This window comes from Xylocopa sonorina, chromosome 7, assembly GCF_050948175.1.
Source record: "Xylocopa sonorina isolate GNS202 chromosome 7, iyXylSono1_principal, whole genome shotgun sequence".
NCBI classification, from domain to species: domain Eukaryota; kingdom Metazoa; phylum Arthropoda; class Insecta; order Hymenoptera; family Apidae; genus Xylocopa; species Xylocopa sonorina.
Window position 1 is genome coordinate 5,019,942 of NC_135199.1, and position 14,925 is coordinate 5,034,866.

At 39.0% G+C, this 14,925-nt stretch overlaps 2 protein-coding genes across 3 annotated transcripts; one reads left to right on the top strand and one right to left on the bottom strand.

Moving 5' to 3' along the window:
- The first annotated feature begins 4,296 nt into the window (after window positions 1-4,296).
- Window positions 4,297-7,651, top strand: LOC143425105 (uncharacterized). Its single transcript, XM_076897609.1, has 4 exons — window positions 4,297-4,615; window positions 4,854-5,194; window positions 5,298-5,786; window positions 6,066-7,651. The coding sequence occupies exons 1-4, from the start codon at window positions 4,326-4,328 to the stop codon at window positions 7,040-7,042; spliced, it is 2,097 nt and encodes a 698-aa protein (XP_076753724.1). The 5' UTR covers window positions 4,297-4,325; the 3' UTR covers window positions 7,043-7,651.
- On the bottom strand, window positions 7,521-9,757 carry LOC143425106 (methionine aminopeptidase 1). Of its 2 annotated transcripts, XR_013102006.1 has the most exons (7): window positions 9,566-9,757; window positions 9,205-9,256; window positions 8,830-9,068; window positions 8,517-8,739; window positions 8,171-8,446; window positions 7,778-8,068; window positions 7,521-7,654 (listed from the first exon to the last, which is right to left on the bottom strand). XR_013102006.1 is itself a non-coding variant. In XM_076897610.1 (6 exons), exons 1-6 carry the CDS (start codon window positions 9,674-9,676, stop codon window positions 7,836-7,838), a joined length of 1,134 nt encoding a protein of 377 aa, XP_076753725.1. In that variant the 5' UTR covers window positions 9,677-9,757; the 3' UTR covers window positions 7,737-7,835. The 2 variants fall into 2 exon arrangements, 1 of the variants encoding a protein (XP_076753725.1); XM_076897610.1 differs by lacking the exon at window positions 7,521-7,654 and having other exon boundaries at window positions 7,737-8,068.
- Between the last annotated feature and the right edge of the window lie 5,168 nt (window positions 9,758-14,925).

A 14,925-nucleotide genomic window follows, 5' to 3' on the forward strand; every position in this document is an offset into this window, starting at 1 on the left:
ATACGTGTCAAATGAAGAATGAATCGTACGATCATTTCTTTCCTTTCTTTTTATCGTTGCACGATTGCAGTATTAATTTCCATTCATCGACGATACGAAATGAGAATCGTTGATTGGCAATCGTTGAGGAGAAGGTGAACATGGTGTATGAAAGTGCGCAACGATTCATTATGCGTGTAAATGAAAATGAAGCCAGAGGAACGCTGATGTCGATCTTTATGCAACGAAGAAGGCCATATACATACATACTACTTTTATTCTTCCCCCTTTATCTTAACGTTCATTAGAATTCACAATCATAGGCCCTGTAATATCTGTAACCAGGCCTATGATCTGACATTGCTCCAATCGCAGTCTATCGCAGAGTGTATACGATTTTGCAAGCGAGACATTCAACGAACGAACCCCATATTGTTCCGTTTTCGTGTCTGAATAAATCTTTTCTGTTTGTTGTTACGCGACCTGTTGTTTGCCATTGTTATCGTCGATTGTTTCGTCTTACGACTGAATTAAATAATATTTAGCCAAACGTACTCTTGCATCTCAATTCTTCCACTTGTACTAATCACATTGTCCATATTAAAAATGTATATCATCCTAGTGATTCTCAGTCTACATACCAGTGCAGAATTTCGACGAATCGTCTCCGAAACGATCTGAACTCCTCATTAAGTTTCTCACGGAGTACAGCTCGCAGTGACATCCGTCATTCCAAACATACCCCTGAAAGCTATCGAAGCTTCAACTTTCTAATTGCGTGCCGACAAATGAATCGCATTGGAAGATAAAATAGATATCTGAAATCAAGGAATTCTTGGAGGGAGGGAGAGATGTAATAATGGAAATATCGGAGATATCAGTGGTTTTGGTACGTTTCGAGGCCTCGCGCACGAAATTGGCCGCAGTCACGCGACGGGGCAACGAACACGCGTGCCTCTATGCAAAAGTTTCCATTCGGCTGTGAAAGATTGAATGGCACGGCCGCATAATTTTAGTCATAAACTCACGTAGCACCGATGAATATAGTGGGTCACTGGATCACACACGTTGGTCCCGCGCGCATCCACGCACACACGCCTCTACCAACACGAGGGAATCCAGTAGCAGGATATGGAGAGAAACGGCGTCCGACCGGTCTTCGATCGGTTCTGTCCATCTGTCCCGACTGGCAAAAGATCCCCCGATACAGTCGCAAATCGACTTTCCTGTCATCGAATTCCGCTCCGACTGATTGTAACAGGTTTGCGAGGATGGATCCTCAGTCGATACATTCGGTCTCGTTCGCGGTAAATACCTTCAACACCAGATAATTTAATCAAAACGATTTCTGAGTCGCAATCGACCATAGATTGGCTCTAAATAGTGTTTAAATCAGAATAAAAGACGCAAAATTCAATCGAGACAGAGATTCTGCGTTAAATATCTTCTCTAAAGGAGGCTTCGTCGAAGTACCGTTTCTGGGTGACGTTCACTGCAGAAGTCTTTAAGTTCTTTACGATGGAATGTAGATGGGAGAAAGGAGAGTAAAAAGATGAGAGAAAAATTAAATTGAATTTATCTGTAAGAAAATACAGTGGAAAGATGAATTGAGAGACTTCTTTATCCAGAAGTTGAAAAGAGAGTATTGATTAGTATTATTTCATATCGAAGAGTTAAGGAATCATGATATTTCTCACCAATGATACTTTATCAATTAATATTCTTGTGATGTACAATATTAATCAAAAAATACGGTTAGAATGTAAAAATAAATGTAGTTAGAGTAATATTTACTTACTCGATGCAATTAACTTAACGGTTCACCGCGACTCGGTTGCAGTTGCAGAACGAATAACCGTGGAATTAGGAATTCCTCTGAATTTCATGGAACCAATGACTTTTCCCGGTTACGTTCCGTATTTCGAAGCAGCTGTTATCCATCAGAGCAAGGTAGGAGGTAACGTTTCGGCCTTCGATGATACGTTCGCCGGTTGCGAGTATAAATGAAGGACAATGACCTAATTGCGTGCAGAACACGCAGTGCTTCCTCAACGTCCAATCACCGCGCGCGATAACTCGTCTTCGATTATTTGTGATCGTTACTTCCGGTATATCTATATATATATCCCTTTTCTTGTTCTCATTTGTTGTTTCACCCCCTTTCCCTACAGTGAAAACGTCAAGTTGCAGGTGGTAAATCTGAAAATTGTCTTTTCTTTCTCGCTGAAATCATTCGCCGGAAGACAAAACGATGAAGGTAAGTGAAAAGTTTCATGTTTACATCGTTTCCGGCCCTTTTAACGAGTGCTTTTTAAACAACCTTTGTTTCTAATTGAAAGATGATATTTTTAAAGAAACTTTCTGTCATTGTACAGTGGTTTCTTCTTATTAAATGGTGTTATCGAAGAGGATACAATTTTCTTTGCTTTCTATTCACGTAATCGTTGCTAGTACATTTTCTTAACATAAAATTGATTCGTTCTAATTTTTCTGATAATCTAGTTACTTATTACTGTTAATATTAATTTATTATTATCTGATTTATGAACTTGTTGATTTACGATGTAAGTTTCTTTAATAGGCTTCAAATGTATACAGCGTGCTTCAGTATAAATAGATTGTGATTATAATTCGCAACAGTCCAATTCTATAATTTTATTAAATTGATTAATATACAATTCCATTAATTTTCCGAGCATTAGTTGTGTTACGGCATCGTGCACACTGCATAAATATACAAGCCTATAGTTACGATTGAAAAATTAAGTTAATAGGTCTGCCTGCCCAATACAGAAACTAGTTCCGTTATATGACAAAAAAAGAACAGTCGGTCGATGCCTGATTATTATCATTAACAGGGACCAGCTGCATATTTCTTTTTATATCCGCGGGAAAAAAGAACGCTGTTTTCATACAACCAGAAGTGAAACGAGGAATTGGAAACGTTCATTCGAACGCGATTATTAAAAAAAAAAAAACTGAAGAAAACGTACCAGCGCTTCTACACTCCTTATCCTTATATCGTCGAGTTAATTTACCGGAGAATCGTTTTGAAATTTAATAACAATGCACTCTGTACGTTATACCACGTGAATATGAAATTGAACTTTCTCGATTCCACGTTAGACCCTCACCACGAAGTATCGTCGATCGTCCAGAAAAATTTCGCTCGATGCAAAACCGCTTAACGCGTTCCCATTTATCGAGCAACATACTAAATCACACGAAACGGCGAGCGGTGCACCGTGGAGAAGAAAAACCGGGGAGCTCTCGCGTCCAGCGTCCGACTTTCCGGCATCCGGACACCTTCGAATCGTCCGCGGCGCGTTCTCGGCCGGAAATGCGAGTCGAGCGAAAACGAATGACGAACGTAACGATCGCGATGCAACAGGTTGCATCCACGATCAGCATTTCTAACGCGCGACTCAGCCGGGCCCCGTCCACGTTTTCCACGCTCGGCTGTATTTTCTTTTCGACCTCGCTCTTCACTCCCGATCTTTCGCGGCTACCCCCCCGTCGCTTTTCCTACGCCGATGTGGCACAACGTCCCACTTTGCCCGCTAACACAACTCGCGGCACTTCTCTCTTCGGTTTCATCGCTGTTGCCAGTGTCTCTCAAACAGCGACGCGATCAGACTTTACGCTACAATGGGCTGGCCATTGTCACGGTCATTGTTACGACCGTTCGAATTGCCGTTTGACGTAACAAATTACGAACGGTATCGAATGCGGAAACAGTACTTCTGAAACAGTTCCACGAATAATGAAGTAGTATCGTCCGTCGATTGTCAGTCCGTAACTGGGACGCATATTTCCCGTTTCTGCTGCGTATGGAATTAATTCCCTCGGATTGCTTGGACATACCGTAATGTTCAGGTGAAATTGTGCATGAATGGTCGAGTTTTATCGAATTATAAACTAAGAGAAATTTCGTAGCTACTTATGTATTATTGATTAAATTCGTTTTACTAATTTAGTGGAGCTTGAGAAACACTGGTTTATATTACATCGCGCGCATTTGCTTAACACATACACCATAGCCGCGAAGAACGAAACTAAGTGCACGTGCCGATATGTGAATACCGTAAGACAGGTCTGGATTTCCGGTTCTGACGCGTCCGTTTTTCCGATCGTTACAAATTCTCCGCGTGTTTTCGACTTCGAGATGTCTCAGATTTCAATCTATGCACGTATCTCTTATAATTGAATGATGAAATCGAACGTATTTCTATACACTTTTCGAATGGAAATTATCGAGACTTCAACTGTACGAATAATAGATATGAACATGCAAAGGAAGACCCACTGACCGTTCAGAAGTATAACATTGGCAATGACAATTGGCGATGATCCAACTGATATGTTTCGTTTCTCACGAAACGCAACTCACACGACACGCTCTATTAACCAATTTTCAGACAACAAATTGGCTCTGCTGGCTGTTGGTCGCGTGCGTCTGTCTTGTCGAAGCCAGGTACAAGATGAGAAGGCCACCCCTACCTCCCCCGCAACCTCCCAAATTGATGTTCAAGAAGCCTTGGCCGATGGCCTCTAGAATCTCTGTCGGAAATACTGTACACGTTAATGGGAACTTCCCGCCGAAACGAATGCTCCAGAAACCCCCGCCGAATTACAGGTGAAGCTCTGAAGTTCCATCGAGGCACTTGTTACCGGTTCGAGGCGTTCACAGTTTGAGACATTCAGATGTAAACCGCATTCCTTCAAGTAATTATTCCAACACTTTGTTGAGAAACGTTCAAATAGCTTTTCAAAAGCGGCAAGGCTTACACCTGAAACTCAAAGCAATGGCACCAGCGAGGGAACGTTGTTCATCGAACGTGATTTTTCCTTTCTTTTCCTCTATTTCATTTTAGAATTCGTCGTCCACCGATGTTCAACGTGCCTCCTACCATTTGGAAGAATCAAATACCGATACGTGCTCCTTTGAATAATCTCGCGGTTCTGCCACAACGTCCGCCGATAAAAGAATTCCATTCCGTGAACAAAATGCCGGAGTTCAGTCCGGAATACAGACCGGAAGCCGCTGTGTTACCGCCGACCCATAGGGGTGGCATCGACGACGACAAAGGCCCGATTCATACGATTCCTGCGCCTAATCTGAGCCCCATGGACAAGCCTTTCAATGGCGAGGCGAATACAGAAGAGGCTCAACGTCAACAGACAAGCGATGTTGCGTATAAAATTAATCCGCACGGTTAGTTAATTGTCTTTGGGTTTAACTGGTTTGTGTGCAGATCAAATGCGTCTTCAATCCCCTTGTTAACCATATATTTTCTTCTTTACTTCTTTTTCTACAGGTTCTCTGCTGTCAAACTTCGATATCGCTACCATTAGTACAAGTTTAGCACCGCAGAAAACGGTAACAAGTCCAACCCCGTCGCAACACCAATACGAAGTAACCGAAACGAATGACATAGGTCAGAAGGAATATCAAACTATTCTGCCAACGTATCTGCCTCCAGAATTCGCGACACTCTCGACGTTAGTGAATCCTGACTTGCAAACGAACGACGTCTTCTTGAACAATCATCCAGCTTCGAATATAGGCCTAATCGGGACGAACATTCAACTTGGACAGTCAAACATACCGATGCAGACAAACCTTCACAGTTCTCTGCACGTTGGTTTCCCTGGCACCGCTGGTCAAACTCCGTACATCATAAACCAACAAATGCCTGATTTGCACGTCGGTCATCCGGCACCAGCTGGTCCTCCCCTGTCCGCGACTCAACTGTACGATCTTCTGAACAGTTTCCCGCAGAAAATGCCAGAGCAATATCAAACGGGTAATGCTTCCTTAACTTTTCCGTAGTAATTTTAAACATTGTTTTTCTCCAATCTTATCTTTATTTGGTAATAACGTATGCGATTAATAGTCAGCAGCAGTTGACGCTTCGTCGTAAACTAGATAAGAACACGGTGGAAGAGAAAGTATTTGCTCGATCTTTTTCAGAACGTGAGACAGAAATATATTTTAATGCGTCGTATGCGCCTCGGAATTGAACGTTATTAATCGATGTGGAACATCGGAGTACCGAGATGAACCGAAACATTCTTAATTCCAGGTCATCAGCCACAACTTCAACAACACGTTCTTCAGCAGCAACTCGGTCAATACTTCCAGCCTACCGGCGTGACTGGTTTCTCGCAGCCCCAGATGCAATCGTTCAATTACGACGAGCAAGATAACAAGGAGCAACAACAACAGCAACTCTTGTACAACCAGGATTACGTCGCTGGCAGAGTCAATACCAATTACAAGGTGGAACCGGAAGCACCTATAGGCGATCAGGAAGGTGCTGCTCTGCAACAGAACGAGAACCTCGCGTATATCGGCGATGGAAACGAGCAAGTGGAAAATAACATCGAGTACGAGGAAACGAACAGTCAAAAGGGCCAAACAACCTATTTTAACAAAGTATCTAACAACGATGGAATGTCCACGCAATTTTATACAACTCTGCCTAATCGCGAGGCTGCTGAAAAATTGGCAGCTCTAGCAGCTGCTGGAAATGTTAACAGTCAATTGATAGGACAATTGCGGAAGCAGCAACAACAGCAGCAGCAACAGCTACAAGAAAGTGAATCAAATGATGAAACTTTACCGCCTAATCATAAGAATGAAGAGTACAAGACGAGTGAGCAAATCAATGAGGACGGTCGTTACGATCAGTATTATCAGGATCGGGTTCAAAATCGGCAGAAGCAACGACAAAATCAGCAAGAGCGCGAACAACAAATGCAACAGTACGAGGAACAGCGAAAGGAGTACGATAGACAACAACAGCAGCATCGTCAACGGCAGGGCGTGTACAGTAATAAACGACCGCTGAGAATTATGGTGCCAGATGAAACTGATTATAGCAATGCCGAGTCACAGAATGACGAGACGAAGGAGAACGCGGAAGTTGAGTATGAATACGAGAATGACGAAGCAGATATCGGAGGTTCGCAGCCTGACGCGTCGTATGATGGAAGAACGTCTTACGATCAGTCAAACGCTGAATTTGGATCGCGTTTGAGTCCTAAAACCGGAGTATAAATTGTCATTACGAAGTATTTTGTATATATCATCGGACGCGAATATTTATCGCGATCCTATTTACCGGTTGGCTTTGTTCTTACGGGGTTTTCTGTGTAACTTTACTCGATAATGAGTAAAGTTTCTCTGAAGTGGGGAATTTTATGCTGTTCTTGTACACGCACACGCACATAAACACAAACAAGGTTCGTCAACGAAAAAGGCTTGCTCGAAATATAGTTCGTTAAATTAGAATTTTCATCCAATTTTCGTCGACGATACATTGAGAACAGTCATATCGTGTAGAACATAGTAATTTATTTAATGTTATTTATTGTTAGATAAGTCTGTTGATGTACTCATAGTTGATTGTAAAAAGATGGACAAGATTACCGCCATTGATTTACAGAATTCCTTTTTTTATTTCAATCATTGCGCGTCACCAATTTGAATTACACTTATATATATGTACATATGTATCAACGAGGTAATCTATTCATATGGTACAGGAGCCAATTTGGTTACAAACAAAAATCTACGGAGATTTTATTTTCCAAGGGTCGTCTCGTTTCGCATCCTCTTTCTTCTCTTTTATAAAATTATCCAATAAAATAGCCGTACAGTAAAAAATACCTAACAGGAGATATATGATTCAGGTTTTTAATGTTGTTATAGCTTAGAAGAGGAGTTGAATCTTGAAAAAACAAATCTCGCATGAGTAAAAACAAAGACAATTTTAAGCAGTACAGTGCTTACATATCCACAAAATTTCAAATGACGTAAACTCGATAATAGTTCTCACGATTGAACACTACTATGATCGATCCATAAACCACGGCTTGCCGTCGTTTGTAAGTCGTTTCGTAAGAATATCGCAACCAGTGTCAGTAACTAGTAGCGTGTGTTCGAATTGCGCAGACCATTGGCCATCCGCAGTAACTGCCGTCCAAGTATCAGGCCACATCTCGTCTCTCCAAGTACCTTGAGATATCATTGGCTCTATAGTAAAGCAGTTCCCTGGCTTCATAACACCAACAGCCTTATTTTCTGAAAGTAATGAAAGTTGCAGGTAAGTGCAGTGGACGAGAATATTCGTCAAATAAAAATTGCTCGAATCTAATCTATCTATTACACAAGTAGAATATTTACTGGCATAATGAGGCACGCTCGGTGCAGTGTGGAATAAACGATGAATTCCATGGCCACAATAACTGCGTACTACACTGAATCCATGCGCTTGTGCATGTTTCTGAATAACATTTCCAATTTCCCTATATCTTTCACCGGGTCGCACAATGTCTATAGCTTTCGATAAACACTCGTACGTGACTTCAACTAATTTTTTCACTTCAGGTTTTACGTTACCGACCAGAAACGTTTCGTTTAAATCACCGTGAAAACCGTTATGGTACACAGTTACATCAACTAGAAAATGCAGAAATCATATAGTTATCTGCAGTTATATTTATATTTACAAAGGCATAATGTAAAATACCATTGCAAATATCCCCATCTTCTAATGGCCTGGTATCAGGGATACCATGGCAAATTACTTCATTAACAGAAGTACAACAACTAGCTGGAAATTGGTAATAATTCAATGGAGATGGATAACAGTCCCTTTCGATGCAAGCTTCATGAACTGCTCTATCTATTTCAGCTGTAGTAACACCTACATCACAGGTACGTGCAGCCTCATCCAAGACTTCTCGGCCAAGCTACAGATGAAATTTTTATTTAATGTTTCCCTTTCTCATTAAAAAATGGTTTAAACTACAATGGTACAACAACTTTAAATATTGCTGTACCTTACAAGCTACTCGCATGCCCTCAATCTCTTCATCGTCAAGAACCTTTATTTGAGCGGAACCTCTTACTGCTTGTTCACTTATAGACAGACCCGTAGGATGTGTAGCATAATCTGGACGTTTGATATGTTCGGGTACTTCCCGACGAGGATCCCTCTTATAAGGGCGTAATTTACCAGTATAATGATAAGAAGGCCACGGGTTATATTCACTAGAAGATTTGTCTCCACCTGTTCCCTCTAATAAAAATAATTATGTCCCACATAAATATCTGAACATTTAACAACAGAGATCTATATTTCTAACTATAATTAGAAATTTATTTTCCATCGACATGAATATATATTTCGTCTAATTATCGGTAGCAATACTCACTCGCTAATTGGTGAATAACTTTGTGCGTTTTCCAGCTCTGTTTAAAACAGTCCTAAAACGAAATATGAACACAATTAAGACATTGAAAGAGTAGCTAACAAAATTATTCGCGATTTTCTTCCTTAAAATCAGAGAACGTTCTCTTACGAACGGGCACATGCAACGATCGTTTATTAATAATTGCAGAGCTGATAGTAATGTCTACCGATAGTGCTAGAATTTTAGTCCTTCCACGAATAAACTGAACACGAGCGAAAATAAAAATTTTAATTATTACAAATTAATGTCAGACGACGAGAATTTAAATATCGAACATATTTATTTCTCGAGTTAACCTACAAATACCAAGGACGGGGCTTACCTGGGTGCAAAAATACGAGCCCTGTATCCCAATTTTTAGGCAAGTCGGACATTGAAGGCTGGCCAATGTTTTACAGCCGGGTGTTTCGCACACACCGAAAGTGAGTGCCATTTTTGTTCAACTTTCGTTTGGAATTTTCGGTATGACGTGACTCGACGGACGAGGCACGAATGGGAAGAAGTAATTCGAGACGACCCTGTACTGTTTTACCGGGAGGCTCAGCTGTTAGTTCATCGCGGCGCAACTATGATATCACAGATAAGATATGAAATGAACTTATCATCGAACGTAATATCATTACCGATTCAGTGCAGAACGATTCGAATTTTAGAGAATTAAAATTTTAGTTTTAAAGAAGATTTACTTCATTGTTGATAACGATGTGCGACAAGTTTAAGCACTTCTCGGAGAAATAGCGCCATGTATAATAAATATGTGGCAACCGATAAACAGAAATCACATAGAGTGACATCTAAGCTAAGTAGTATAAGCAAAGTAGAATAAAATAGCTGAAGGATAGTTTTAAAATAGTGTAATGTTAGAATAAGAGAAAATTTTGTTATAAAGTCAAAATCTAGTCATTTGCAATAATTTCGTTCTTAAGACAAGAATTCGAGTATTTGAGTACATAATGTACTGCAATATTTGCAGTTAACATTGTATAGATAACAAAATAATATGTAGAGTGAAATATTATATATGTTATACGTGTTTTACACGTGTACTACATATATTATATATGTATAACATATATGATATTTCTCTGTGCAAATTATCTAGGACAATATATATCATAACATAACAGTGCGCGTAACTTTTCTCAGAAAAATACACAAGAGAATTTTCCTGGAACTTGTATTTTCGAGACGTGTCTCTTGTAGCAGATTTTCAATTAGCTGATTTGTTTACAGTTGAAGCAGATAGCGGAATACCAAGGCCACAGAATGAAACGTAGAAGCGTAGTTGGAAAACTACGTTCGAGTGCCTTCGGCCTCGTTCGAACGTCTTCGCGCTCTTTCGGTCGTTTCCGGGGCGTGCGGTAAATGACACCGGCAGTCAGTTCGCATCGTCCTCTATTGGCGGTAAGATGTGTATCGTTCGCTGTTGTCGATATAACTTTTCGAGGCACGTTTCTACATTCGAGGTACGTTCATACGCTTGTTTATCAACTGCGTAGTATTCTCAATTATAATTCTATTATACTTTTGTTCTGTTACTAACTTTATTTAATCATTGCATACTCGATTAACTACTTATTGAACATTATCATTATAAATATAAATTTATCTTTGAATTTTCATCTTACTTTTCATTTTATTATGCGTTTCATTGTCCATAGTTGTCCATAGACTCCATTTGAATGTTGAAAATATGGTTTTAAAAATTTGTTTATTATAAAATGTTAATATAACTAATTTTACCTTTGTATATTTATTCTAATTGTTTTGTTTTGTTCTGTTACAGATTTTTAAACAGTTATGTCTTTCAAGGGATGGATATAATGAGAAACGAACATTATTATTATTACTATTGAAAGAGGTGTTATGCAAAGACTGTAAGAATTTGATGAGAACGTATGGTATAAATTTATATTACTTTATTATTGATCGTATGGTAACATTTTATATATAATTGTTTATGGATACATGATGTATGCAACAAGTAATGAGTTATTTGTTTAATAATCATTCTCATAAGCAATTTCGAATATTTATAGCATATAATATAGTCCACTAATTAAGAATATTCAATATGCTTTAAATTCTGATACCGAATAATCATAATTGATTATTTATAGATCAATCACGAATTGATTGAATTAGAAGGAATACTTTTTTGAACAAACGCTCAATCGGGAAAAGATGAAGAATAATACGACAGTAAATTGTGTGTTGTTTTTATTTACCCCTTGTTCCCCCATGTACCATGTTTTTCTTCCAGGATACTTTGGTGACCGCGCGCAATGCGGTCGGTAGAGTCAGTGTTTGTTGCGATAAATAGTTTTAGTATTTTTTAGAGCATAGCTGCTCTAATTATAATTAAACTTTTTTTTGTAATATTCATACGCGAAAGAGTAGAGTCAGTGTTTGCTTCGTATAAATGGCAATAGTATTGTAGTCTTTTATTTATTTATTTTTATTCCCAATTTTTTTTTTTAATATTTGTTGCCCCGGTTCTAGAGTCAAATTGCTGTCTACCTAAAGGATCTAGCTGTGCTTCAAAAGCCAAAAATGTAAGTATCTTTCGTACTTTACTTATAATTCCAAATTTGATAAACTTTTAATCTTTCTTAATTACTAAGTTAACATAATTGTAGTTAATTTATTGTAAGCAATCACAAAATTAATCACAATGAAGTAAATTAATAATTGAAAATATTAGCAAGGACTTTAAAAGGCTAAATTATAATAATATGGTTTCTGTTTAAGATTTTCAGCTACTTCTACGGTGGATTCATCTACCATATCTACCCTGACGACAACGTTCATGATGTCTTCCTAGAGGTAAGCAACATTTCTTAATATTTTTTCTTAACTGATTGATTGTATGGTAATATGAATTTTAATGCATAATATGACTTTCTTCAGGCGTTTTCCATATCTTGAAAGACTTTACTGAGGCAGCAGCAGCAGCAGTTCCTCCAGACATCAGTAGCATCCCCGATGACTTTCTCCAGACATCAGCAGTATCTCCGATGACTTCTTCTATACACATACGGTCGGTGAGTCGCATGCCTTTAAGTTCCTCTGGTCATTCAATCATGTCGTAGGACGAAAGGTCCAAATCGGCACGAGTGACTGGTTGTAATTACGTAAAATTTCGTCAATGAGCATAGTGACCATGGATATAAAATTATATCCATGAGTGGTAACATTTATTTTGTGTGTGTTATTTATTAGATCAGGCTAGGTCTTCTTACACTTCGCGTTTTTAAATGTCATAATATAATAGTAGAAATACTGATAATTATTAAATAATTAAATACAAGTATTATAATAGTTATGATTCATCCACACATAATAAGTATATTTAGGAAGTTTAAATGGAAGTAGTATATTAGACACGAATATGTATAAAAGTGAAATATTCTTATGAATATTAATAATCATATACATGTATGAATATGTATAGATACAATTTATTTTTATGAACAAATAAGTAATATATATTACAACTGCTCTGTTGTAGCAGTGCATAGTGGTGAAGTCGGATACCCTCCGACTTTGTTTTTGCAATAATTATAATCATTGTGTAATAATGTTGGTGTGGATGTTGCAAATTGAATGTATAGAATAAATTATATATATGATAAATATCATATATATATGGAATATATTGTGAATATATAGTATAGCTTTCGTAGTAATAGAAGTTGATTTGCTTGATTGCCGAAACTATTTCATATTACATGTGCAAGAAGACATTTTGCGACGAGTAGATTTTGAAATCAAAGCATCGAGCTTGAATATTATTTTCATATTTTAGAATGATTGCTTTGATGACGAGATCGCTCGAAATTAGTATATTTCTTGTAGAATTAAATTCAATTCTATAGTTATATTAGATTGAATACTGATTGAGTCAATGATCGAGACGCTTTCCAATTCTTTCTATCATTACAATGTACGGAATGTAAAATAATTGATTTTAAATTTAATTTTAATTTCGAATTTAACTTTGATTTTAAATTTAATTGTAATTTAAAGTTTAACTTTAACTTTAAATTTACTTTTAATTTAAAATTTAACTTGAATTTGAAATATAACTTTGAATTTAAATTTAATTATTCTTGTCAGTCAATAAGTGAACTTAACGTTCAATGTCGAGTAGCGTGGTGTTACCACTATAGCGTCCCAGTATTGGCCTCTGCCCCGTTGCGTAAGGCCCCCGGATTATTCCGACGGGCAGACGGGGTAGTCCGCCACCCCCACCGAGGGCATCGGTAGTGGTGGACTGCGTACTTAGATTACTGCACTGGGTTCACTGCCGGCTGATTGGGCGTATCCCAATCCCTGCCTCAAGGAGAGGTCGTGCCTGGGTGTCACCGTAGACACCTGGTCACGTTAAACATTTCGCGGACGTGAAAATACGTCAACTGGTACTGGTGGCTGTAGTAGTAACCTCCTATGGGTTTGCTTTCATTCTTTTTGACATCAGATTGAGGGAGGATTCGCTTCGAAGGAAGGGATACATCTCAAAGGATGTCGATCATTTTTTAGGGTGAAGTATCTTTCACTTTGTTCGCGTCGCGCCGCGCCTTTAACTCTATTCTATATATTATAATGTTATAATGAATTGTCAAGCTTCTTTCTCATTTCTCGATCAATATTTAATAATTGGTAGTTAGTTACTCCACTGCACAGGGCATTTCTAGCTTCGTGTTCGGTTAGCTTGTTAGTTGTCGCTGTAGCGTCCCAGTATGGGCGCCCTGCCCCGTCCGTAAGGCCCTCGGCTATTCCGAAGGGCAGACGGGGGAGCCCGCCACCCTCACCAAGGGTATTGGTAGCTGCGGATCTCGCTTAGGGGTTCGCGGCGCGCTAATTGAGCGTATCTCAATTCCTGCCTCAAGGGAGGCCGTGTCTGGAATGTTACTCGATGACATTCTGGTCACGTTAACCATTTTCGCGGACGCGAAAATGCGTCAACCACGCTGGTGGCTATAGCGGTCGAGTACGTTTGTTAAATTGTTCAAACTCTGTGCAGCGTAATAACTATCAATGAATAACTTTTCACAAAGAGCTAATCAGTATATTTAGATCAGGATTTTCAGGTTTAACCCCTTCCGTGTTCATTGCCAGGACCCCATTCACGTGCCCAGGTGCTACTTGAGTGGGGAAAAGGCAATGGGCACGATGATTGTATAATAACTAATGATGTGTGTTTTTTCGCGACTGACGTGCTAGTGTATCGTGCACGACGTATCTTCTACGTTGTGTGTGTGTGCGATTAGGCCGTGGAAGTGCGTCGTTTCCATAGAAACGATTTACTATTACTTCTAAATGGTACCGAATTTATTTTTGATCACAATAATGATATCAATTCCAGCATTCTCGTGGCTAATATAACTTCTGTGTTCGGTGAAAGATACAGATTTTTTCAATATTTCAAATTTCACATTAGACATTCAAATGTTGATAAAAATGCTTTACTGGCGTTGTACGCAATGGTCGCTAGTTTCGTCAGTCGATTACAGCAGTGGTACGTACCCTTAGAGTGTGCGAGGTGTATGCCAAGCTCGGGTGTCGGAGGCGTCCCGGGGCGTTCTCTCTAGTGTAGGATTTTTGCGCCCGAGTGTTTGAATGAGAAATTTCCGGGGGTTGAACGAATGTGTTGGTGTGAATCTTTTGCCTTTTAAATAT